Genomic DNA, 25,489 nt, shown 5'->3' on the forward strand with positions numbered 1-25,489 from the left:
GCAAGGGAAGAGGGGGTTAAGGGACACTGGAAAGAGGACACCAAAATTTTCCATATTTTTCCTTCTAAAATGTGCTGCCTGTAGTGAGGGGGGGGGGGGGCCATAGTAAATTTGTGTTGTCAAAACTGCAAGAATTTCTTTGGGTGTGCAAAAGAATACCTATAGGCTTCTCAATGATTTAAGAATGTGTCTGCGATTTGTTGGACTTTCATTAATTTTGTATATGGTTTCCTCCAAGGTCTTGCAATAGTTTTTGTTTGGCAGCTAGTGCTTCAATAGTGGTTAATTTGAATTGGAACTTGGTGAGAGATGGAGGTTTAAAGTGAAGGTGTGTAACCCTTCCTCTTGGGAAGAGGCAATTGAATAAGGTTTGTAAAAGCTTAAGCAAAATCTACTCCGCATAAGGCAGGTCTACCAGGTGTGTATCACATTGCAGCTTTGAAAATGCATATTGGTAAGTCAGGTGTAGAGGTGTGCCAGTTGGGATGGGAAAATATACGATCAGTTGATATTAAATGCTGGTTATGTTAATGTAGGATGAGGTAATTGTGGACCAAATTTGTTGTTCATCTTCTTCGGTTTTGGTGCACTAAAAGTGACGCGCTCATTTGGAATCATAAGCATGGTCAATTTGGTTACATAGTTTAGCTGGGAATAAATGATAAACATCATTTTGGTAGAGAGAGCCATATGATAGCTCAAAAACCGATGCAAGCATCAAGGTGAGCTAGGGTTTGATTTGCTTATGCCAAAAGGGTTTCGAGGAAGCAGCCTGGAATTTCTCCGTAATTTATGCCCAACTATAAGTCGAGCAACCTTTTGATGAAAAAATAGGTGTATTTGAATTTGTGGAAGCCTGTGGGGGTTTCTGGGCCAGGAGAGAATCATGGGTACTGTAAAGTGGTGCTGCCAGGTGTTTTGAAGGCCACTTCCTTAGAGTATTTTTAGTGGTGTCCTAGAGGGCTAAGGTGTGGCTTTCTGGTTGACACTGGAGAAAGGGATTAAGCTGTTTAGTTTTTTATTCGTTCAGTTGCGTCGTTTTAATTGGATGGTCCTTCAATTTTAAGTTGGAAGTCCTAGTGTTGAAACTGTACAAAAACAGCTCAACCAGTATTATGGAGAGCTCAGGCTTGCAAATTTACCAGTCGGCTTTAAAGCTGTTTGACAGTTTGCTGTATCTATAACCAGGGCCGGTGCTTCCACTAGGCAAACTAGGCAGCCGCCTAGGCGCATTGCAACCTAGGGGCACAGCCATGAGTCGGCACTCTCTGTCCATCATGAATGATCCTTGTGAGCTGAGGGGAGGGGGCGGCAGTGGGGGAGGAAGAATGGACAGAGGAAGATGCCAGGTGTCTGGGGCAGTGGCTGAACTACCAGGCCCTGGCTTTCCACCACTGTTGGGGGGGGGCCCAAGAGGCAGGAAGGGAGCCCACAGAAGTTCTGCCTGCATGATGATCCTCTTTGGCTGGAGCTGAGTAGTGTAAACCCTGGGCAGGAAGTGACTCTCTGCACTGAGCTGGTGGGCAGCCGTTCATTTCCCTGGGTCGGTATTAAGCAGGGAGCGGAGGAGAGCTGAACCTGACCCCAAGCTTGGCACTGGAGGGGGGCACCTTTACTGGAGCAGAAACGACTTGGCACCGGAATGGTCTGAGGAGGTTGGGGATTAGGGACGTGCGGAGTCCTCTGACTGCTGCTTCTCCCTTCACCAGGAGCCGGTTGGAGCTGTGGTGAGCACTGTGGTCCAGAAGAGGAGCATCCTAGAAGAAGGAATCAGCAGGATCACGGTGAAGGAGGGCAGAGTGCGGGCCACTCTCTTCATACCGCCTAGTGAGTGTCCCCAGAAAAGGGGATCAGGGTCCCTGGGTGTGACATGGAGGTTCCCTGGTGTGAAAGGGAATCGGGGTCACCAGGTGTGCCATGGGGGATAGGGGGTCACCGGGTGTAACAGGGTTTCGGGGTCACCAGGTGTGCCATGGGGAATTGGGGTCCCTGGGTGTGCCATGGGGGACTGAGGTCCCCAGGTGTGCAATGGAGGAACATCAGGGTCTCCAGGTGTGACATGGAAAAACATCAGGGTCTCTAGGTATGACATGGAGGAACATCAGGTGCCCCTGGTGTGACATGGAGGATCATTGGGGTCCCTTGGTGTGGCATAGAGAGACATTAGGGTCCCCAGGTGTGACATGGAGGAATATGGGGGTCACTGTGTATGACAGCATAACATAGAGGAGCCATCAGATCAGGGTCACTGGGTATGACATAGATGAGTTTTTAACCCCTTCCCTTTTTTTATTTTATTTTTTTGGGGGGGGGGCACAAGTAGCTGGTCTTGCCTAGGGCGTAAAATAGTCTAGCACCGGCCCTGTCTATAACCTTCAATGACTGTTTACCAGTTGACACATTAACATGGTGCACATTTCTCCTATTAATAAATTGAATAAATCTGACTGTGAACAGGCAAATGTTGTCCAATGACAGCAAGTATTTGCATAATGCAGACAATCCTTAAAAACAGTGGTACTTGTGTCTATTTAATACATCTGAATAAACTTTCTCTGCATTTTCTCTTGAACAGGGTATCGCTTAACGGACCAGTTTTTTGATATTCTCATTCGCAAATTTGACAGGCAGAAAAGAGGTCAAGTTGCCTTTGATGATTTCATTCAGTGCTGCACTGTTCTGCAGGTAAGTTTTGTTGAAATGTCACTAGCTCAACTTCTGTACAACTACAGTGGCCATACATGGATTAAAATTTGTCCAGTCCTTGCGATCTATGTATGACCAGCTTAACTTTTTTTTTTTTTTTGGTTAAACGATTTTATTCAATGAAAAAACAAAACAGTATACAGCTTTCAATGTATATACAATTTTCATGTTCAGTGTTAACAAGTTTATAAAGGTATTTGTACAGAAGTACGTGGGGTTTCCCTGAGATACAGCAAGGGTTTTTGTTGCAAGACAAAGTTTAAACTTCATGGAACAACATCATAAATTACACCACTTGTTATAGGAGAGTGATAAATGTGAGGGATGATGTATACAGCAAGATTATTCACATGTGACAGACTTTGAGCCAGCGGTCCCAAATCTTATTGTATTTTGTATGGATACCTCTGTGAGCGTCTATACATTTTTTATAAGGAAGGGTATTATTCATGTCAGTCATCCAATCAGTTTTGGGGGGGCTTGTCGCATCCACACTTTGGCTACCGTCTTTCTGGCCAGAAATAATGTTTCATGTAGGAATGTCTTGGAATCCTCCCTGAAATTAACATGGATAAATATTTCAAGTAGGCAGGGCTTTGGATCTAGAGTCAGGGGGGACCCCATGTCATCATGCAGGAAATCTATCACTTGACTCCAAAACCCCTGTATATACGGGCAAGACCACAACAAATGAAAGAATGTACCCAATGTTTGTTTGCACATTGGACATGTCGGGGATTGTTCTTGTTTAAATTTAGCTAGTTTTACAGGAGTGAGATATGCACGGTGCAGTATATATACCTGAGTCTGTCCGACAGTCTGGTCGAAACTATTTTACATGTGTCCAAGGCCTCACTCCAGTCTTCATCCTCCAGTTGTCCCAGGTCTCCTTCCCACTTCACTTTAACGTTATTCGCTAATTTTGTGGACGACGGGGTGTGTAGCATACTGTAGAATGTGGATATTTGATATATTGACCCACTCCTAATGACTTCCATAATCGGATTGCAAGGGGGGGTGGGGTGCTGAGTCTGGAAATTGTGTTTGGATGGTATGTCGGATTTGTAGAAAGCAGAAAAACATGCGGTTCGGGAGATTAAATTCTACCTTTAGCATCAATAGGTATAAAATGCTCCGCTAATATCCATAAAATCAATATAATAAAAGCAGCTGACACAAAAAGATATGAATAGGGTATCTTCTAGGCAACAAGGAGATCAGCGCTAGCCTCAGTGGATATAGGGGAACCACAGCCAACATGAACCAATATAGTTTATTGAAAATTGATAGTTGAGTATAAAAATCCAAACCTGTATGTGAAGTCCCTGATGGATGAGGGGTGTACACCAAGCATCGCCGCCGGATGGGGTCCGCTCTCTGATGGAGAAAGCTTGAACTGGTTGATTGTGCAGCGAGGGGAAGGGAGCACACCGAACTAACACTTCCTCCTTCTACCTCCCTATGCTGCAGAGCTCAGTGGAGCGGGATGGATGCGTGCAGCCAGAAACCGGAAGGACGTCACTACCGGATGTGATGAAACAGGAATTCAGAGCCAGCTTGACTCGCAAACAATGCCCAGTTGCCGTGACGACATGTTTCGCGGAAATACCGCTTTGTCAAAGTCACGGAACGAGCAGGCAACTGGGACATTTAAAGCTAAGGGGAGGGGAGGAAGCCCAAGGGCTCTGCTGCAATGTTAATCCCTCACCATCCGCTTACAGAAAGGACTCCACAGACTGAGGCAATGCTAAACCTTTTAAAAATAGCAATAACACATTGAAATTATTACATTAGTTAGAATATGCAGATAGATAAAATTATATATAATATATAGTATAATATGTGGTGAAAAAAGATGCATAAATATATGGCTTACTAATAACATTATCACATAGCAGCCTTAAAACATCAGAAAGCAAAAAAGGAAAAACGAACCATAGGATTGGAGATAAATGTGAATACAACATAAAATAAATCTGAATATAAAATTTACAGTAAGGCCCCTTCCACACCCGTGCGACCTCAAAGTCGCAAGACTCTCCCACGACTCCCTGCCGTGACCTTGCTGCGAGCCCGACTAGGCTTACAATATCCCCTCCTCAAAACGTGTCAAAATCATGCCAAAAGTAGCGCAGGGACCACTCCGAAGTCGGTGCGACAGATATGAATAGGGCTCATTGGAAATAATGGAGAATGACCTGCCATGCGAATTTGCAGTCCCAAATTGCAAATTATCTTTTGCAGTCAGATAAACTTGGGGTCATTCTGGCCATCCTGTATCCTGCACAATTATGAAAAGGCTGTTTCAGAGCGTTAAAACTGACATGAAATTTAAGACTGCAGGTCCCGGCCGCCAATTAAACGAGCAGGGGAATGGCGAGGCTACCAAGGTTTGTGGGGGAGAAGTGGAGTTTACCTGCATTCCAGTATACCTGTATTGTTGGCGCTGCATGACCCTTTTGGGTCTGGGTTGATGGTAAGAGTATTTAGTTACTCTCATTTGGTGGCCGATTCTTTTTCTCTCCCTGCACTCCTGATCGGCTGGTGTGGACACAATCCATCACGTGGACTCTCATACTGATGGACTGGTCTGCTTACATTTAGGATTAGCTTTAATATTACCTTTCCTATAATATCAAGATTTAACATGTCAAAAGTTTTAAAAGCTCCCGCCAACAATATATGTGAGAGATAAGATTCCCTTCTTACACCAAATCTCCGGATTAGGCACGGTAAGGAATTCAGGAAGAGTTTTATTGTGCCAAATGGGGGAAAATTTGTGATGTGTAGGTATATCCATTTTAAAAGAGGCGAGTTGCCATATTTTCCTATAGTGAAAAACGAGTGAGCTGCATTTTTTTTTTTTATAGGGATATTGCCTTGTATTCCCACCGTTATAGCACAGATAGGATCCGCCGTTCATTGGGCCCAAGTAGGGCATAGGAGTCGCACAAAACGTCCTTTGTCGGTCATAGCTATATGAAACGATTGAGACAATTGGGACGCTACATAGTATGAGCTGAGGTCTGGTAGAGCTATACCTGCTAAATCTGCGGGATTTTTAAGTATTCGCCAAGCTAACTTGTGTCTTGTCTTACCCCAGACAAAGGGCTTCAGGATCGTGTCTATAATTTTAAAGTATTTCAAGGGTATATATATATGGGAGTGTGCCACAGGATATACAGAATTTTAGGAAGGAGGATCATTTTAATAAGATTAATGCGACCCAATACTCCCAGGGGAAGACTGGTCCAAATTTGTGTTTTGGATTTAGTCATGGACAATAGAGGTTCAATGTTTAAAGCAATGTAATCAGCAGGGGACCTAGTCACCTTCACTCCTAAATATTTTATGGTGCTAACCTGTTGCAGGGGTAATTGGGTTTGTAGCTCTGTTTGAGGAGCGTAATCGAACAGGAGGATTTGTGACTTTTCCCTGTTCATTTTGAGCTCAGAAAATGAACTGAAATGTTCAATTGTCCGTAGTGTCTCTGATAGAGAGGGGCCTGAATCTGCTAAATATAGTAGGGTGTCGTCCGCGTAAGTACTTATTTTTTCCTGTAGGGCGCCAACTCGTAGACCTTGTATCGTCAGATTGCCTCTAATGGATATAGCTAGGGGTTCCGCAGCCAGAGCGTATAGTAGTGGGGAGAGGGGATAGCCCTGTCTAGTACCTCCTGGAGAGTTCAAACACATCAGACTGCCATCCATTAGCAACAACCTTAGCGACCAGCGTTCGGTTCAGCAGCTGGATCCACCTGAGGAACTTAAGGCCAAAACCGTACCGTCTCAAACATTTCCACAAATAGTTCCACTCCACTGAATCGAACGCCTTAGTGGTGTCTAGTGACACTATCACCCTCTCTCCAGTATTCTCATGCTGGGCCTGTATATTTATAAAGAGTTTTCTAAGATTAAAGGACATGTTCCTGCCTGGCATGAAGCCTGCTTGATCTTCGTGCACTAAAGTTAAGATGACCTGATTCAGGCGTAGAGCCCACACTTACGCAAGTATTTTAATATCCACCTGAAGTAAGGAGATGGGTCTGTACGATTCAGGCAAACCCAGGTCCTTATCCGGCTCTATGATGGCCTCTCTCATGGATGGGGGGGCAGTGTTGAGGGTCCCAAATAAATGATTGTATAAGAGAAGTAGTTGGGGTACTAGGGTTTCACTAAATCGTGAGTAGAACTCTATGGGTAATCAATCTGACCCAGGGGCTTTAGATCTAGCAAAACTAGCCATTGCCAGTGTCATTTCTTCCGTTGTGAGCGGTTTTTCAAGATTTTCTACTTGAGTGGGAGTTAGTTGAAGGATGTCTAGGTCTAATAAAAAGCGAGCAATGGGTAATGTGTTCTCTGTTGTGGTGGGTAGTGTACAGGGACCTAAAGAACTTGCGAAACACGTTTGTTACTATTTCAGGTATGGTGACAAATTAAACTTGTGGATTACGCAGGGAAATCACTACTGGCGGTAAGCCATTGTTATGGGCCATCAAGGCCAATAATTTGCCTGCCCTTTCTCTGTGCTCAAATCTTTTTTGTTTGGTAAAGAAAAGCTTTCTCTTGGACATCTCAAATTGTAGCTGGTTAGCTATTCTAGAAAGGTTGCATAAAAACGGGCTCACAAAGGATTACTGTGCAAAACTCCAGTTTATTGGTGATGATAACTTTAAAAATGAATCATAAAAATCACAAGAATACACATCGTGTGTTAATATCAGATGTAACTTGGTGACCCTGAAGACCCTGGTGGGTGTCAGGATGGTATAAGACGGCACTACACACGCCCCTGCTCCACCCTCTCCAAACGTCCCATAGGGCCCAGTTTCCAGATGTGGGGAGTGATCAGTCACCGAAGAGACTTGATGTCACTCCTGCCTACTCTGAAAAAATAGGTACCTGGCATGCCAAAAATGTAGAAATTAGGATATCATAAACAATCAAAACGAATTTCCCTAATTCAAAGGCTGTAGGCTAAATGGCATGTATGCTGTGTGGCCACAATCCAAGAATGCCTAGAACGGTGCTAAGCTTATAGTCCAGTGCCATTGACCATAGGATGTTTCATATGACATGAAAATAGCTGTTTGGTTTTTATAGCATATCCAGAGAACATGAAGTTCATTCTAATTTGGTGAAAATACACTGTCCACTCCACCATTGGTAGTCTCACACAAAGTTCAAAGTGTGGAATGCAGTATACTTGGACAACTGGATAAAGATGTCACATGCACTAGAGGATATCTTGACCTTGGGTATTCACAGTGGGTGACTGGGAGATGGAGCAGGTGCAGACTGTGTACCAGATGGTAAAGGTACAAGATGGCACATATATCCGGGCTATTGGGGTGGACCGTGACTTGAGGCTAACCATGTCAAGGATATGTAGACAGCTGGAGAGTTCATCACTCTGACGGTAACCAGGAAATATCCTACTGGGAAGTAAGTAAAGCGTCTTACCAGTTTTCCTCCTTGGTGCCTCCACGGGTCCAAACCTTCCAGTGAACTGTAGTCCATGTACAGCTCCGATAGCCAAACACGGATGTGGTAAATGTGCTCACCGCAGTACTGCTGGGTGCCTGCTCTTGGTTGGCTCCTGTTCCACGGAGACGGTTGTATGCTCCCGCTTATTGGCTGCACCGCACTCAGGTCCGGAACCTGGAAGTGTCTCCTCCATAGTGACGTAGTCGCAACAGCTACCGTGGCCGGCTTGGTCCACACAGCAGAGGGCGAAAGGAGATGGGTGGAACGTCGGCGTGTGACGTCAATGCGTTTCATGCGCGTGACGCACGCTTCCTCAGGACGCTCCCCGGTCACTTCCGGGTTCCGGACCTGAGTGCGGTGCAGCCAATTAGCGGGAGCATACAACCGTCTCCGTGGAACAGGAGCCAACCAAGAGCAGGCAGCCAGCGGTACTGCGGTGAGCACATTTCCCACATCCGTGTTTGGCTATCGGAGCTGTACATGGACTACAGTTCACTGGAAGGTTTGGACCCCTGGAGGCACCAAGGAGGAAAACTGGTAAGACGCTTTACTTCCCAGTAGGATATTTCCTGGTTACCATCATAGAATGATGAACTCTCCAGCTGTCTACATATCCTTGACATGGTAAGCCTCAAGTCACGGTCCACCCCGATAGCCCGGATATATGTGCCCTCTTGTACCCTTACCATCTGGTACACAGTCTGCACCTGCTCTATCTCCCGGTCACCCACTGTGAATACCCGAGGTCAAGATATCCTCTAGTGCATGTGACATCTTTATCCAGTTGTCCAAGTATACTACATTCCACACTTTGAACTTTGTGTGAGATTACCAATGGTGGAGTGGACAGTGTATTTTCACCAATTTAGAATGAACTTCATGTTCTCTGGATATGCTATCAAAACCAAACAGCTATTTTCATGTCATATGAAACATCCTATGGTCAATGGCACTGGACTATAAGCTTAGCACCGTTCTAGGCCTTCTTGGATTGTGGCCACACAGCATACATGCCATTTAGCTTACAGCCTTTGAATTAGGGAAATTCGTTTTGATTGTTTATGATATCCTAATTTCTACATTTTTGGCATGCCAGGTACCTATTTTTTCAGAGTAGGCAGGAGTGACATCAAGTCTTTTCGGTGACTGATCACTCTCCACATCTGGAAACTGGGCCCTATGGGACGTTTGGAGAGGGTGGAGCAGGGGCATGTGTAGTGCTGTCTTATACCATCTTGAAAACCACCAGGGTTTTCAGGGTCACCAAGTTGCATCTGATATTAACACACGTTGGTGTGTATTCTTGTGACTTTTATGATTCATTTTTAAAGTTATCATCACCAATAAAATTGAGTAATCCTTTGTGAGCCCATTTTTATGCAACCTTTCTGAGATGGCCTCTACCATCTCATTTTTTATTTGATGGATTTCACTACATGTGGTTTCTTAGGGTTTTCGGGCCATACCAGACCGTTAGGCACTGTTAATTAACTCCTCGAATGCAGAGTTTGCAAGAAGGAGAATTAGTTTTCTCTACCAGGTTTTAAACCTTCTTGGTTAGCTATTCTAGTTTGTAGTTTAAGCTGGGAGGCCTTAATAGGAGATGGGTCAATTTCGTATTCCTGTTCTGCAAGGGAGAGGTCTTCCAACACTTTATCGGACCGTGCAGCCATGGTTTTTTTAATCTATTTATACATGATATCAGTGTGGTTCTCTCATGGAGTTTAAACGAATCGCATACATTCGCGAACGAGGCAGACTGAGTGTTTTCCTGGAAGTGTCTGCTCCATTCCTCATCTAGTTGCCCGTCGTCTGGTAATAAACCAGAATGGGTTTAGTATCCAGGCCCTTTGTGGTAGATCAGTCGAGACAGTTATTATTATCCAATATGGGCTATGATCAGACAATAGTCTCGGGCAGAAGGCTGCAGCCAACAGGCGGGGGACTAGTGTCTGTGACAGAAAAAAGTCAATGCGGGACATTGTGTTATGGGTAGAGGAAAAGCATTAGTATGCTCTGGCATCCGCATGCGTAGTTCTCCACTAATCAACTAAGTTGAAGGATGAGATCAGTCTGGCAAACCTAGTGGGAGGACATAATCTAGTTTGTGGGACCGGCTACTGTGGTCTATCCAGAGCTGGGTTGAGAGTGGTGTTAAAGTCTCCCATCCCGATGGTAGGAATCGTCCGTCGTTGTGCTATATAATCCAGGCCTTCCGTTGGAACTGTCATGCTAAAAGGGGGTGGCACATAATATGCCATAATCAAGAATTGTTCACCATAGATCTTAGCATGTATAAAAACATAACGTCCTTGTGGATCAGAATGCAAATCACATCATTCAAAGTGCAAGTGTTTATTTGCAAGTAGTGACACTCCCCTTGCGTGAGTAGAGTAAACCGAGTGATATGCCCACCCGATCCAGGGGCGTCTAAGAGCTAGTTGTTGCCGGCCTTCCAGATGCGTCTCAACTAAGGCCACTACGTCAACTTTTTGCTTCTTAAGGTATGTTAGAACTGCTGTTCCTTTAACCCTATCCCCCAATCCTCTGACATTCCAAGTTAGAAACTTTATGGATGTCCTAGTGTAATCATTGATAAATGTAGGATTACGTTTGTATAGTATCTCAAGGTCACGCAGGGGGATGTCCCAACTCGCTGGAGCTTAGAACAACCTTTAGGTGAAAAGACAAATAGAAACCCAGTGAACCTGTTTTCCATCAAACCGTGAAAGTAGTACGTAATGCATTGCTTTGTTGTTATGTAAACTGTCGCCCCCCTCCCTCCCATCCTGCCCAGCACCTACCCCGTAGTCCCAAAACCAACTTGTAACATACATGTGGAGTGAAACAAACACTTCCTCCACACAAAACGGCAATAGAGAGCAAACCTGGATCAGATCACCGGGCGATGTGGCAAGGTAGTCACCCGAAACCAGCCAGTGACCCAGCTCCAGGCCTCACGCAGTATGAGGGGGGGTGAAACTTCTCTGATTGGAGCTTGCAATTCATAAGACTCTCGTGACTTCTGAACTGAAAGTAATTCTCTGTATGTGTAGAGACGTCTATGGTCATTTTGTGGCTTGGATCTGTGCAAATAATAGTACAGTCCTGACTCCACTTTGATGAATGTGATCTCACCCCTCAGAGGCAGGAACTATATATATATATATATATATATATATATATATATATATATATATATATATATATATATATATATATATATATATATATATATATATTTCTCTGTCGCTCATTGACAGACGTAGTCCTCCTTGATTAATATCAACTCGGGTTATACTGCCCTCTACAGGAGTAGGACTAGACAGGAAAGAAAACGTTCTGGCCACACCCTAGGGGCAGTCCCAGAGGGTATATCCTCTCACTTCCTGCTACAGCAAATCAGTTTTTTTCTGTCTAGTTAGGAGTAAGGACCTAGATTCCTTGCTAGGATCTTCGGTCTTGGCAGGATTTTTTTAGAAATACTTTTTTTAGACAGCTTTTTTTTCTCCAGTGTTCCTGTGAGATCTTTAAGCAAGTACGCTGAAACTGGGCGACGGGCTGGATGTTGAGATCCAGTGGTCACCCCAGTTCAGCCTACGAGCGCGTGCAGGCCATAGCTCCGCGCTGGGTCGGCCGTGACATAGTCCCCCTGAACGGGGACTGACCCTGCGAGTTAAACGTCTCGCCTGGACGCCAATGACCAAGAGTCACATCGTCCGTATTGGTCGACAACCCCCCCACCCCGGTGGAGAGTGGTTCTGTCAGGAGTTGGCGCCCGCCTGGTTCCGGTATGGTGAGTAGAATGTTCCCCCTCTCCCCCTGTCGGGTTTGTTGGTGGACGCGGGCCCCTCTCTGGGATGGTCGGACACTCAGTTTCTGGGTATCCTATAACGGGTCACAGATCCCCCAATTTGAGTGTGATTTTTGTGAATAGAAACCAGGAGGCTTGGTTTAGGAGCTGACTATCTAAAGTCACTATATGACTGTAAGGGTGACTGAAGTCAGTGGTAGACTACTAAAAGGCATTACTATTGAGGTATAGAGGTATCCTACCTGTCTAGTGTGTACACAGGCCGATGCCTATGCCTGAGTTACTGCAGCCACAGATCGCCATCCCTCCAGAAAGCCGGTCACTTCCACAGGCCACACAGCCTCCCGCAGGCCGAGGACACCTCCCGCAGGCCGAGGCACTTCCGCAGGCCGCACAGGCCGAATGCACACATCCCGCAGGCCGCTGCTAACTTGCAAGCCGCCGCTATCCTACACAGGCCGCCGCCATTTTCCTGCAGATCGCACGAGGCCGCCATATTGGCGTAGCCTCGTGTCTCCAGCATGGGGGCGGCCATGTTTGAGGTGACCAAACACCTCGTGGAGTAATTGGAAGGCGTGTAAAGGGGCGGAGCCGCCTCCTTGGCCCAGGGAAAGCAAGCCAAAGACTTCCTGTCTGTAACACAGTGCTGGAAGCAGGTTGATAAGAAACTTCTGTGCATCAGGTGAGCCTTGGTCGGTCTCTTCTCTCTTCTCTCTCTCCCCCAAGCAGGTAGACTGAGGGGCGCTACTTCGCTGGGGGACTAAGTTAAAAAAAAAAAAGATGTTTTTTTTTTTTTTTTTTTTTCTTGCAATTAATTTTTTTTTGTGTTTGCTGGCAAGTGTCCTGTTACATGAACCCTGCCACACATGTATCCCCACCTGATCCCCTCAGGGTGGCCGCAGGACCCTCCAGTACCCCACTTGTGATGATGCATTATCAGCAGTTTTGGAGTCTTTGGTATCCCGGGTGGAGGTAGCCTTCAGGGACGGGGGTCAAGAAGAGCGACCCCCGCCTACCCCTAGGTCATCTGATACCTCAGATACGGATTCTGAGCTGGTCATTGCAGTCCCTTTTCTGGGGTTGTTGTCTCAGGTACGGTCTCCTCAGACAGTAAGGAGGACGCTTCTGCCTCCGCCATAGCACAAGAAGCGTTGGTGGAAGCACTAGTTGTGTCTGTCCGGGAAACCTTAAATCTTGAGGTTACACCGGCAGAGGTAGCTGAGACTCATATTCCTTTTTTGGTACTAGCAAGCCTACCAAAATGGTGAAGGGTTTCCCTTGCCCAAATAGGGTCATCCGTAAATGAGCCCTGCTATTTCCAAACGCATGGCTAGGTGCTATCATTTTGAGGAATCCCTCATTCCAAAGATGGACGGTACCACCAATAGTGGACTCACCGATTTCCAGACTAAATAAAGCCACTGTTATCCCGTTGGATTGACAGAATGGGCCCCACCCATCTCTAGGGTGGGGGACGTCTTCACCGGTTTCCGGATCCAGGGCTTTCCAGAATCCCGGATAAAGGGGTTCGCAAGGTCATATGGTCGGGATACAAGATCGAGTTTCGATCACTTCCATTGGTGCGATTCTTCCCTTCCAATAGTCGACATCCCCGGGTCGCTTAAAAGCTTTGCGGGGGACAGCTTGATACAACAAGCAGTGGTAGTTCCCATTCCTTGGAGGAGTTCTAGTCGAACTTGTTCACAATGCCCAGGAAAAAGGGCTAGGTGCGTCCAATTCTGATCTTAGAAGAGATGGAGTCCATCCATACAGTGGTGGCCTCCCTGCATCAGGGGGATTTCCTGGCGTCCATAGACATTTAGGATGCCTATCCTTATATCCCCATCTTCGCAGGACATCAGCGTTTTCGTTGCTTTTCCCAAAGATCATCCCTGGTTCCCACCAGGAGACTGAACTATCTGGGCCTAATTTTGGATACATCCTTGGCAAGAGTGTTTTCTCCATGTGGAGAAACTCCAGAAGATTCAGTCAATGATTCGGATGTTGCTGTCCGTCAACTGGCTGGGATTGATGGTCGCCTCCTTAGAGGCAGTACCGTTTGCCCAGTCTCATACCCGAATTCTCCAAAGAGGAGATTCTTCTCATATGGAATCGGAATCCCGATTCCCTGGACAATCGTATCCGATTGAGTGAGCGGACCAGGGAGGCTCTGGTCTAGTGGCTTCGGTCTCCGATGCTCAGCCAGGGGAAGTCATTTCTTCTGATAAATTCCAGGTTACCGATAAATGTGTTGGAACTGAGAGCAATCAGACTTTGTCTGATTTACTGGACCGAGCAGCTCCAGGGCAGCCCGGTTCGGATCCAATCGGACTATGCCACGGTCATGACTTGGGTCGATCACCAAGGGGCACCAAGAGTGCCCTGGTGGCCATAGAAGTGGCCAACATTCTTATTGGGGGAACAGTTGTTCCAGTTCTCTCCGCGATATTTATCACGGGGGTGGACAGGCAGATTATTTCAGCCGTCAGATTCTGGATCAAGAGGAATAGTCTCTTCATCCAGAGGTATTTCACCAGCTGTCCCTTCATTGGGTAGGTTGGCTCAACAGGGCTCGCACCCGCGATCCTCTAGCGGACGCAGCAGACGCGCTGAACGGCCTGTAAAGGCAGGATCAGCTACTATGTCTTCCCCCCTCTCAAATTGCTGCTGAGATTTCTCCGCAGGATAGAGGTGGAGGGAACTCCAGTTATCCTGGAAATTCCGAGCTGGCCTCGTCAAGCCGGGTACGCCGACTTGGACAGGCTAGTCGCGGACGCTCCTTGGAGACTTCCTCTCAGGGAGGATCTGCGGTCTCAAGGACCGATCTTCCATTGTGCTTTACAGTCGCTGGTTTTAATGGCCTGGCTATTGAGACCCAGGTACTGAAGGACAGAGGGTTGTCAGCTCCAGTTATTCCTACTCTAATTAAAGCAAGGAAAGCGACTTCCAGCAAAGTCTATTATCGCACATGGAAGACTTATATCGCGTGGTGTGAATCTTTAGAATTTCCCCCACGTACCTATACGGTGACCCGAATCTTGGTTTTTCTGCAAAAGGGGGTTGAGCAGAAACTATCCTTGAGCACTATCAAGGGTCAGGTTTCAGCATTAGCAATCTTCTTTCAGGAGCCTTGGGCTACTCATTCTTTGGTGTCCAGGGGGTGCGGCACTTGGCTCCGCCAGTGCGCGCGCCCTTACCGCCCTGGGATCTTAATTTGGTGTTTGTCGGTTCTTCAGAAACCTCCCTTTGAAAATATCAGGGAGATTCCCTTGCTTACATTAACCCAGAAGGTGGCCTTCTTGGTGGCTATCACTTCTGCACGCAGGGTGTCAGAACTGGCTGCATTATCATGCCATTCCCCATATCTAGTGGTTCATAAGGATAAGGTAGTTCTTCATCCGAAGCCATCCTTTCTTCCTAAGGTGGTTTCAGATTTTCATCTGAATGAAGATATTGTGCTACCTTCCTTGTGTCCTAAGACCAATCATCCTCAGGAATATGCGTTGCATTCCTTGGATGTGGTTTGGGCAATCAGGGTATACCTGAAGACTACGGAATCGTTCCGTAAGACGGATTCACTTTTTGTGATCACGGATGGCCCCAGAAAGGGGTTGCCTGCATCTGCCGCGACTATCTCCAAATGGATTAGACAGACGGTGGTACAGGCTTATTCTATTAAGGGTCGGAATCCTCCTTTCCCTGTTAAGGCGCACTCCACTCGAGCGCTCAGTACTTCCTGGGCCTACCGCCATCAGGCGTCAGTGGTCCAGGTGTGCAAGGCGGCTACCTGGTCATCGGTTCATACCTTTACAAAATTTTATAAAGTTGATGTGATGGCATCGGCGGATGCCTCATTTGGCCGCAAGGTTTTGCAGGCCGCAATTTGAGGAGACCGGTGGTCTACCTCGAGGGTTTTTTTCCGTTGGAATTTCAGTTAAGTCTCATCGTGTGATTGATGAGCCTTTAAAACTTCTAGTTGGCACCGGTTGGGCCTTCTAGATTGGATTTTGATTTCCATTTTCCCACCCCTCATTTGTGGCACTGCTTTGGGACGTCCCGAGTTGATATTAATCAAGGAGGACTACGTCTGTCAATGAGCGACAGAGAAAAATGGATTTTTGTAAAATCTTACCGTAAAATCCTTTTCTCTTAAGCTCATTGACAGACGTAGTACCCGCCCCTCTGTTTTTGAGTTGGGTTGGGTTAAATTCTCTAAACACTGCTTTGTGACATAACTGATTTGCTGTAGCAGGAAGTGAGAGGATATACCCTCTGGGACTGCCCCTAGGGTGTGGCCAGAACGTTTTCTTTCCTGTCTAGTCCTACTCCTGTAGAGGGCAGTATAACCCGAGTTGATATTAATCAAGGAGGACTACGTCTGTCAATGAGCTTAAGAGAAAAGGATTTTACGGTAAGATTTTACAAAAAAAAAAAATATATATATATAAAATATCTGCTACTGTTGCATAGTAGGTGAGGTTGAATAAAGACAATAGTCCATCCAGTTCAACCTGTGTAGGTGTGTGTGGCCGTAATCATCTCGCATACCCCTAAATGTTCTGATCCTTGAGATGTACGTCTAAGTCTTTTGAAGGCCACCATGCTTCCCGCAGAAACCACCTCTTGTGGTAGAGAATTACACAGTCTTGTAGCCCTAACAGTAAAGAATCCCCCACGTTGCCTGAGGTTAAAACACTTCTCTAATCGCATTGTATGCCCTCGAGTCCTCGTGCAATCCCTTCGACTGAATAGCTTTTTTTTCTATGCCGAGATCACCATTGAGATATTTATAAATTGCTATCATGTCCCCTCTCGGGCGTCTCTTCTCCAGGGAGAATAAAAGCTATTGCAGACGCTCTTCATAATTAAGGTCCTCCAATCCCCTAATTCGTTTAGTTGCCCTTCTCTGGACTCTCTCGAGCTCCAACACATCACTCCTGAGGACTGGTGACCAGAACTGGACAGAATACTCCAGATGTGGTCGGACCAGAGTTTTATAAAGTGGAAGGATTATAGTTTTATCTCTGGAATACATCCCTTTCTTTATGCATGCTAATATTCTGCTGGCTTTGGCAGCTGCCTCTTGACATTGCATGCTATTGCCTAGTCTAGCCTCTACCAAGACTCCCAGATCTTTCTCAATTTTTGATTTCCCCCAAGGGTTCCCCCCCTAACGTGTATTGTGCCTTTATGTTTTTAGTCCCGAAGTGCAAAACCTTACACTTCTTCTCCACATTAAACCTCATTTGCCATGTCGCTGTCCACTCTGTCATTTTGTCCAGGTCATTCTGTAGGATATCTGCTTCATGCTGTGCAGTTATTGCCCTGCCCAATTTTGTGTCATCTGCAAAAACTGATATAGAACTACAGATCCCGTCCTCAATGCTGTTATGAATAAATTGAACAAGGTTGGTCCCAGGACTGAGCCTTGGGGGACCCCACTTACCACCTCAGACCAGTCTGAGTATGCGCTATTACCACCCTTTGGACGCGCCCTTTTAGCCAGTTCCGTATCAAAGAGCAAACCCTGTCGTCGATGCCTGCAGACCTTCTTTTATAAATTAAGCGCTTGTAGGGAACTGTATCAAACGCCTTAGCGAAATCCAGGTACACCACATCCACTCGTCTCCCTCTATCTAGCTTACAGCTCACCTCCTCATAGAATGTTAAGTTTGATTGGTTTTACAATAACGCCCATTTGTAAACCTGTGCTGATTACTGCTGATGATGTTGTTGTCTTTAGCAAACTCTACGATATAGTCCCTTACCATCCCCTCCAGAAGTTTACTTACTATCGATGTCAGACTGACAGGCCTATAATTTCCCGGGACATGCCTCTGCCCTTTTTTTGAATATCGGTATCGCGTTGGCTTTCCTCCAATCGCCTGGTACATTTCCTGTCATAATACTGTCAGCAAAGATCAGGAACAGTGGTCTAGATATAGTTTTACTAAGTTCTTTGAGTACTCTCGGATGTACGCCATCCGGGCCTGGTGATTTGTTTGTGTTAATTTTATCCAGCCTTTCCCTGATTTCACTCTCTGTTTGCCATAGCAGCAAGTCCTGTGTATTACTACTAACCATACAGTCGTGGTCAGTGTACCCCTCCTTTTCCTGTGTAAAGACTGACGAGAAAAAAGCATTCAGCACGGTTGCTTTTTCAGTGTCCTCTGTAACCATCCTCCCATCATCGTTAATTATGTGTGCAATGTGCTCTGCCCTAGCTTTTTTGCTGTTGATTATATTATTTAAAGAATTTCTTTGGATTCTTTTTACTATCCTCCGCTATTTGTCTCTCAAAGTTGATTTTAGCCATTTTTAATTTCGTATTTACTTTTCTTATTTGCCTCCTTGTATTTCTCGAAATCCGATACTGTGCCCTCTGATTTATATTTTGTTGAAGGCCATTTTTTTTTCCCCTAATAAGTTTAACATCACGGTTTAGCCAGCCAGGTTTGGCTTTGTCTCTTCTATATTTTATTTCCCATAGGAATGCACTGCAAGATGCATTTGTTTAATATGTTCCTAAAGCATTCCCATTTTTCCTCCGTGGTCAGTGTTCCCAGGGTTTGGTCCCAGTGTACCCTTTCCATCAATGAGCACAATTTTGGAAAGGTTGTCCTTCTGAAGTTTACAGTTCTTATGTTCCCCACTTGCCTTGTTATATTGATTACGCTAAATGTGATCATCCTGTGATCGCTGGAGCCCAGGTTGTCCTGGACTCCTACCTCCGAGATTAGGTCTGGGTCATTACTAATCAATAGATCCAGGACTGCATTTTCTCTAGTAGGAGAACCCACCAACTGTGACATGTAGTTGTCCTATAAGGTTTCCATGAATAGATGGGCCTTCTGTGAGTGTGTAGTCTCCTCTACCCAGTCAATGTCGGGATAATTGAAGTCCCCCAATATGATGACTGATCCCAGTTTTGCCACTTTACCCAACAGTGATATAAATTCCAGCTCTACGTTCTCCCTTTGCTTGGGTGGCCTATAGCAAACCCCCACAATTACTTTTCCCTTTTTTTTTTTTTTTCTTCCCTATGGAGTTCTACTCACTCCTCTATCACCCATACCTTATTCTTGACATAAAGACATACTCCTCCCCATCTTTTTCCTACCCTGTCCTTCCGGTACACAGAGTACCCTTGGATATTGACCAGCCAGTCATGTGAGGGGTCAAACCAAGTTTCCGTTATTCCCACAAGGTCTATGTCTTCCTCATGTACTAACATTTCCAACTCAGAAAGTGTATTCAGAGTATCTATGACAGTTTGTCAGCTTGCATAGTTCTTCCGGAGATGTTAGATTAGGGGTTGGTCCCGATCTCCCAGGAGGTGAGGGCAGCTCAAACAGGGGGATTCTTGAGGATAGAAGGGAGGGAGAGAGAGAGGGCAAGCGGATCGATAGTTCCCCCGGGGATAAAATAGTGCAGGTCCAGCAGTAGTCCGTGAGATCCGAGATAGAATGTTGGGAGGAAATTTGTAGACATCCGAAGTAATGTCTATAAACATATCTCGTATTGCGGATCAATCTATGGCCCTCCTGCTTGGTTCAGCTTAACTATTGTTAAACATATTACCTCCACCTCCTCCTACCAAGCCTACCTAATCTGTATAAAGATGTGTGCACTTTTTTTTTTTTTTTAATCTGGTCCGGTCATCTTATCTGGCAGCTTCAGCTCCCCTTTGTCCGTAAGCAGCTGCTGCTTGGGAGTGGAAGGAGTGCTAAGAATAGCTGGGCCATGGGAGCCATTGTCAAGTACTCCCGGAGTTGGAGCTGTAGGATCATGTGACAGGACTGGAGTGGATTATAAAATTATAAAATTGTCTTTTTTTTTTTTATTCCGATTTGTGGGAAAAAATTACATACATTTTTATTATGGTGCAGTGTCACCTGACTTAACAATTTTCAGTTAAAGTAACACATTGCCTTATCGAAAAAAATGGCCTGGTCATAAGAGGTAAATCTCCTGGAGGTCAAGTGGTAAACAAGGCCGCGGACGTTATTTATCTAGTTTGGTGTTTCTAGTGTTCTTTGGAGTTAATGCTGCCTACCGTTCTATGTTACATCACTTCTGCTTTCAACACAAAACATATCGCTTTTACACCTGCAAATCATAAAGTGTTTTTTTATATTTTTGTCCAACCCCTACATATGCCTTCTTTTTTGTGGTCTTTGGACCAGGAATGCTTAACTTTTTAGTGCTCTTTACTATCTGCTATGAACCCAAGTTAGGATTAATGGCCTGCTTTTGTCAAAGCAGGGATGCCCAATCTCTTTATATTTATTTCATTGGAACCATTTCTAAGCATAGTTAGATTAAAGTCTGATATACAGTTAGTATGTATTATTCATCAGGAACACAAGCTGGCACCTTATGCTTTGAGATAGATGGATGGATAGATTAAAATTTTTTTTTTTTTATATTATTTAACAAGTGTCTATATCTTTTCCTAACCTGCTTAAAGAGCTGGCCCCTTTAGTGACCTTTCAGATTTCAAGACTATTTTAACGAAGTCCGAAATGTTGAATAATTATTGTCCCACATCTGAGGCTTCCATGTTAGGTTCATATGTACCCTTCCACCGGCTTAGAGAGATATTAAAATATTTGGGTATACTGTATAATTAACTTTACTGTTTTTTTTTTACTACCATATTCAAAAATTAATATATTCCTCTATTGATGGAAATAGACTGGAATGTGCAACCTGCAGGAAAGTGTCTTGCTCATGGGTGGGGGAAAAAATATATAGTAAAAGTAAATGTGCTTCTTGAAAGCTTTGGGAAGCCTTTAGGAAAGTCACAGATTATGTAAAGGCTTGCAACCCCTTGACTTAATTGATTTAATGACCCTTAGATGTTGGTATGAGGTATTGTATTTTTAGATTATTGAGCTCCATGGAGATATGATTGTTTGTTGCTTATTGGAAATAGATCACTACCCTCAGAACAAATCCAATGTTGCCCGCTGCAGTCTGCTCCTCTGGTGACAAAGGTCAAAACCGCATGCAATATGAAGGTCGCGTGACTAATTTTTTCTCAAAATATCTCATGAGATGAGTCAGTTCATCAAAGTAAAATACTGCACATTTGTTAAAATAGCAAAAATAGGGGGGGGGGGGGGGGGGACTTGACATAAATCATTAGTCAATTCACTTAAACACACCTTTTTTAGTTCTAATCTGATGTTTGATGGCAGTATTTTAGAAATGTACAAAGTAACAATTAGAGGAACACTACACTGGCCAGAAAATGAAAAGTATACAATGTATCTGTGTGAAAAATGAGCTCAGGAATGAAAATCATGACATCAGAGGGAGATGGTTCTGTGAATGTAAGCACCCTAGAATTTTTTTTTAATAACACACAGTGCTATTGTGAAACTTTCTGATGCAGTGTTAGCCTGCAAAAAAAAAACAACCCTGCAAAATATAAACATTTAACAAATTCGGCATGTTTTTTTTTTTTTTTTTTTTTTTTTTCAAAAAACTCAAGCCAAAGAACTCAAAAATTCATGCAGTATTTATCTTTTTAGTGGATTTGCCGCGAAGTCACACACCTCCATCTTAGTGCTCATCAGCGGGCTGCCTCATCCAGATTTAGGCAGTCACATAATGATAATGTCAGGCCTGCCCTTCTGGGAGTTGCGAGAGGAGTATCCCAGGAGGCTGCAGGACCAAAGACCCAGGCCAGAATGATAGCAAAACACAGAAAAAAAAATTGAGATTGTCAAGAGGAGGTTTGAACAGAATTAACACCATTTGGTGATTTATTATTTTTTTTTTTCCTAAAGATTAAATTTTAAGTGTTTTTATATTTGCCTAATCTATGCAACAATAGTGAACTGAGCGGTCCCTTACTTCCCCTAGCAGTGCTGTATGCTACTTCCTCCGAGTGCCACTTCAGAGTCGTGTGCTACAGACAGTCTTGCTTCTGAGTCTTGCTGTGTGCATCCATAGATGCACACAGCGCCGCCAACCCACATATCTGCTCCCTCTTCACTGACTGACAGCAGCAGCAGCCTATGGCTCTCGCTGCTCTGAGGCTCCTGTGAATCCAGGACATATCTGGTACTGCTGCTAAGATGGCGCTGAATCAGTGAGAGGAGTCAGGTAAGTGTTTAGAGACAGGGCCTGGGAGGGACAGATATTGGGGTTTGAGTTTAGAACCACTTTAATTTTTTTCCTTTTAATATTAACATTTTATGGAATACCTGAAATTTTTCTTCCAAGTCACCCCTGAATATTTTATAGGATTGCTGTATTTGGCATTTTGTGGTTGGCGCAGAGCTCACTTGTCACTTTACAGAAAAAACTTTATCTGCCAGTGCCACAGATGCATTGGGAAAACAAGTGTCTGAGACAAGTTCTTTCTCAACTGGTGGTGTTGCCCATAGTGCTTAGCACATATTCAACCCCCGACCCCCCCCCCCTCAACACTTACCTGAGTTTTTTGTTAATCACGCAATGTGCCAGGCTGCAGGTTCTACCAGGTCTTCCTGCTCTCCCAGTCTCCAGCTGCTGTCAGTCAAATATTTACTCTGAGAACAGGTAATAATTATTTAGATCCCCAGACTTTATATATTTTCTGAAAGCAAAGGCATGGGATAAAAAAATGTTGGTTGTTGCAATTTTTTATGTCACACGATATTCGCACAGCGGTTTTTCAAGCACAAATTCTTTCGGAAAAAAATCTACTTCACTGAATTTTAACACACAGAAACACAATATAATACCCAATTGTTTGGCAAAACATAAAAGACTATGTTAGGCCCATTAAATAGATACTGTGGCAGTGTCGTACCCCACCAGAGTGATGACGCAGGTTTCTCAACCAGGCAGGTTGAGAGACTCCAGGGGCTTTGCTTAATTGGGAGGAAACTGGCTTTTCAGTTTCCTCATGGTTTAGAGAAATCCGTTTTGGGGCCTGGAGACTTCTTCGCGATCTGGTTGGGATGAAGTGTCTAGTCCTGGGTCCAAATTTTCAGAACTGCCAACACACTAATTGGTCAGGTGTGTGCTGGTCTTTGTAGCCACCTGACTATGGTTCTGGTTTCCACCCTCCCGAGGATTCCAGGCATGCAAGGGAGAAGCCAGAGAGTGCATGTGTGCACTGTGAAAGCCAGAGACCCAAGCCTGAAGTCGCTGTCAGGAGGGCTCCATGTGGAAGTCAAAGCAGTAAGGGGCTGCATATAATGTGCACAAAGTGTGTGTAAAGACTGTGAGAAACAGACCAAGGCCTGAGCGGCATGGCTGTGTGTTTAAGCCTGGAGGCTGAATGTCTATTTCTTTGCAAGAGTGCAATGCTGAAAACCCCTGTGAGAGAAACTTTGATTTTTTTGTTTCTGAAAGTGCATTGAGCTTTTCTTTAATAAAAGTGGGCTAACAAGCCCTGGAATGGGAATTTCTGGTATGACTTGTACTAGCTAGTAGGCGCTACACTTGAGCTTTACAACCCCAAACTTCACAAGTGGTGGCGAAAGCAGGGGGCAGAACTAAAGATCCCTGCAAAGTAAGTTCATCTGTTATATAAACTGTGTATGTGTGCATGAGACCGCACAATTTTTGTGGAACTTGCTATAAAGAGACAGTGCTCAATTTTTTTGCTGGACTGCAAAAGTATTCTGGAGTGACTGCAAGGATGAAGCAAGGCTTTGAGCCTGCCAGGGAGTATTGCAGATGTGTTTTTTTTTTTTTTTTTGCTGCACTAGCTCCAGTTAAAGGAAGTGCATGTTGTTGCCCCTCGTAATGGTGGTGCAAGTAGGCCAGCTGTCAAAGTGCAAGAGCATGTAATTAGGGAAGCCCTGTCAAGCTACAGAGGCCAGACTGTTCTTTGCGGTGCAGAGAGGGCATGCTTTGTCCGTTGTCCCAGCCTCCAGTACAAGGTAACGGTGCCAGACAAAGGTCTGCAACAGTGTTTGGAAAGCCTGATTTTGAGTGCCAGGAGTGACTGACGGACTGACCGAAAGTTGGAGAGGTGTGCGGTTGACCGTAGCAATTGCGGTCATATCAAGTCTGCAGACCAAGTGAGAAAAAGATTGCCTGCAGAGGATCGTGGCAAGTTGAAAGCAGCAATGCTTCAAGAAAAGCGAAGTCATTGCGTTTGGGAGAATCAGCAAAGTACAGCTGGGAGAGTGTCCTGTCCTCCTTGGCAGCAGGAGATAAGGCTCAATGTCCCAAGAACAATGTGTGTAAATGTACCATTATGTGTGTAAATGTACCATTATGTGTAAAAAATATATACAGAGTATATTCCACGCGCCAATGAGAAAGGGTGTATTTTTATGTGCAAACAATCTATATGCCTGGGAGCAAATAAATAAATAAGTTGGTGAAGAAGCAGCTGCTGTGGGAAGAAGGTATACTAAACGGTGAATGGTCTTATAAAAAGACCAAATACAGCGCTTGCTGTTAAATAACTAATGGATAGCAATATCCATGCCAAGCGCTGTATTTGGTATTTTTATAAGACCTTTCACCTTTTTTGTAAATGTACCATGCCTGGAATGTGGTCAACTGTGGCATGGGATTTTCTTTCTTGTCCCAAGTTGTGGATTATGGCTGGATATACTGCTACTGGGCAGACGTTTTTTTGCAAGCCCAGATTCTTGTTCAAAAGTGGCTGCAGTCTCCTGGCAACAGTAAGGAAGGTGGTGAGGGTGTGTTATTGCAACCTTTTGTGGTTAAAAATGTATTGTTAAGTCTCGTTTAAGCAATAAAGACACGTGTAATAGATCTGATGCAGAGCCACTCTGGCCCTCTGTCTCTTTGGGCAGTTGGAGTGGTATTGTGTGGTACCTCTGATGGGACCGCAGAGATAGACTGCAACAGATGTGCAACATCCCTGCAGATGATCTCCCTCCTGAGATGAAGCGCCCAAGTAAGGGCAAGCGCGCAGAAGAGGTAATGTTCGTGATCCACAAAGGGCCTAATGATGTGGTAATGGCTGATGCTGTTCCAAATGAGCACCAGATTGCACAGGTATAAATGAAGAGATTGTGGTCACGGATCTAAAAGTTACTTTACACAATTTGGGTCAGGTGTTGGGACAGTTGCCGGCCGAGGGTCTCTTGCCAATAGAGTTGGTGTATAGTGAAGTTGCTGTGGAAGACAACCACTCTGCTGGGTGCAGTTCCTCTTCAGACTGGTGAAATTAGTTCTGAAATGTGTAAATATATATTTCTCTAATCGTCTTCCAGGGCATCATCTGAAAGGCTCTTCCAACCTGAAACAGAAAACACAATAGTCCACCATTATAAAAACCTCAGTCATACATTCTGCCTCAGTTTGATTGTGTTTCCTCTGGATCCAGTAGGAGCTACACCTGTTTGTTATTTTCAGTCTCCTTGCTACGCTGCAGTAGGCTCCCTAACCAGCCTCCCTTTCAGCTCACGGAGCCTTGTGCAGGAGATTCAGGGTTAGCACAATGGGGCAATGCTGGCCCTCGCCTGAAGTTTCACCCCTACTGAGGGGTATGCAA

The 25,489-nt window shown here is 44.9% G+C and overlaps 1 protein-coding gene across 1 annotated transcript in view; it reads left to right on the forward strand.

Annotated features, from left to right (window-relative positions):
• Positions 1 to 25,489, forward strand: part of PDCD6 (programmed cell death 6) — a 137,417-nt gene that overhangs the window by 83,691 nt on the left and 28,237 nt on the right. The window contains exon 5 of the mRNA XM_082258068.1: positions 2,576 to 2,685. Within this exon, the coding sequence (XP_082114194.1) occupies positions 2,576 to 2,685 (110 nt within the window). The remainder of the gene's footprint in view (positions 1 to 2,575; positions 2,686 to 25,489) is intronic.

This window comes from Pelophylax lessonae (genome assembly GCF_965119305.1).
Source record: "Pelophylax lessonae genome assembly, chromosome: 5".
NCBI classification, from domain to species: Eukaryota; Metazoa; Chordata; class Amphibia; order Anura; family Ranidae; genus Pelophylax; species Pelophylax lessonae.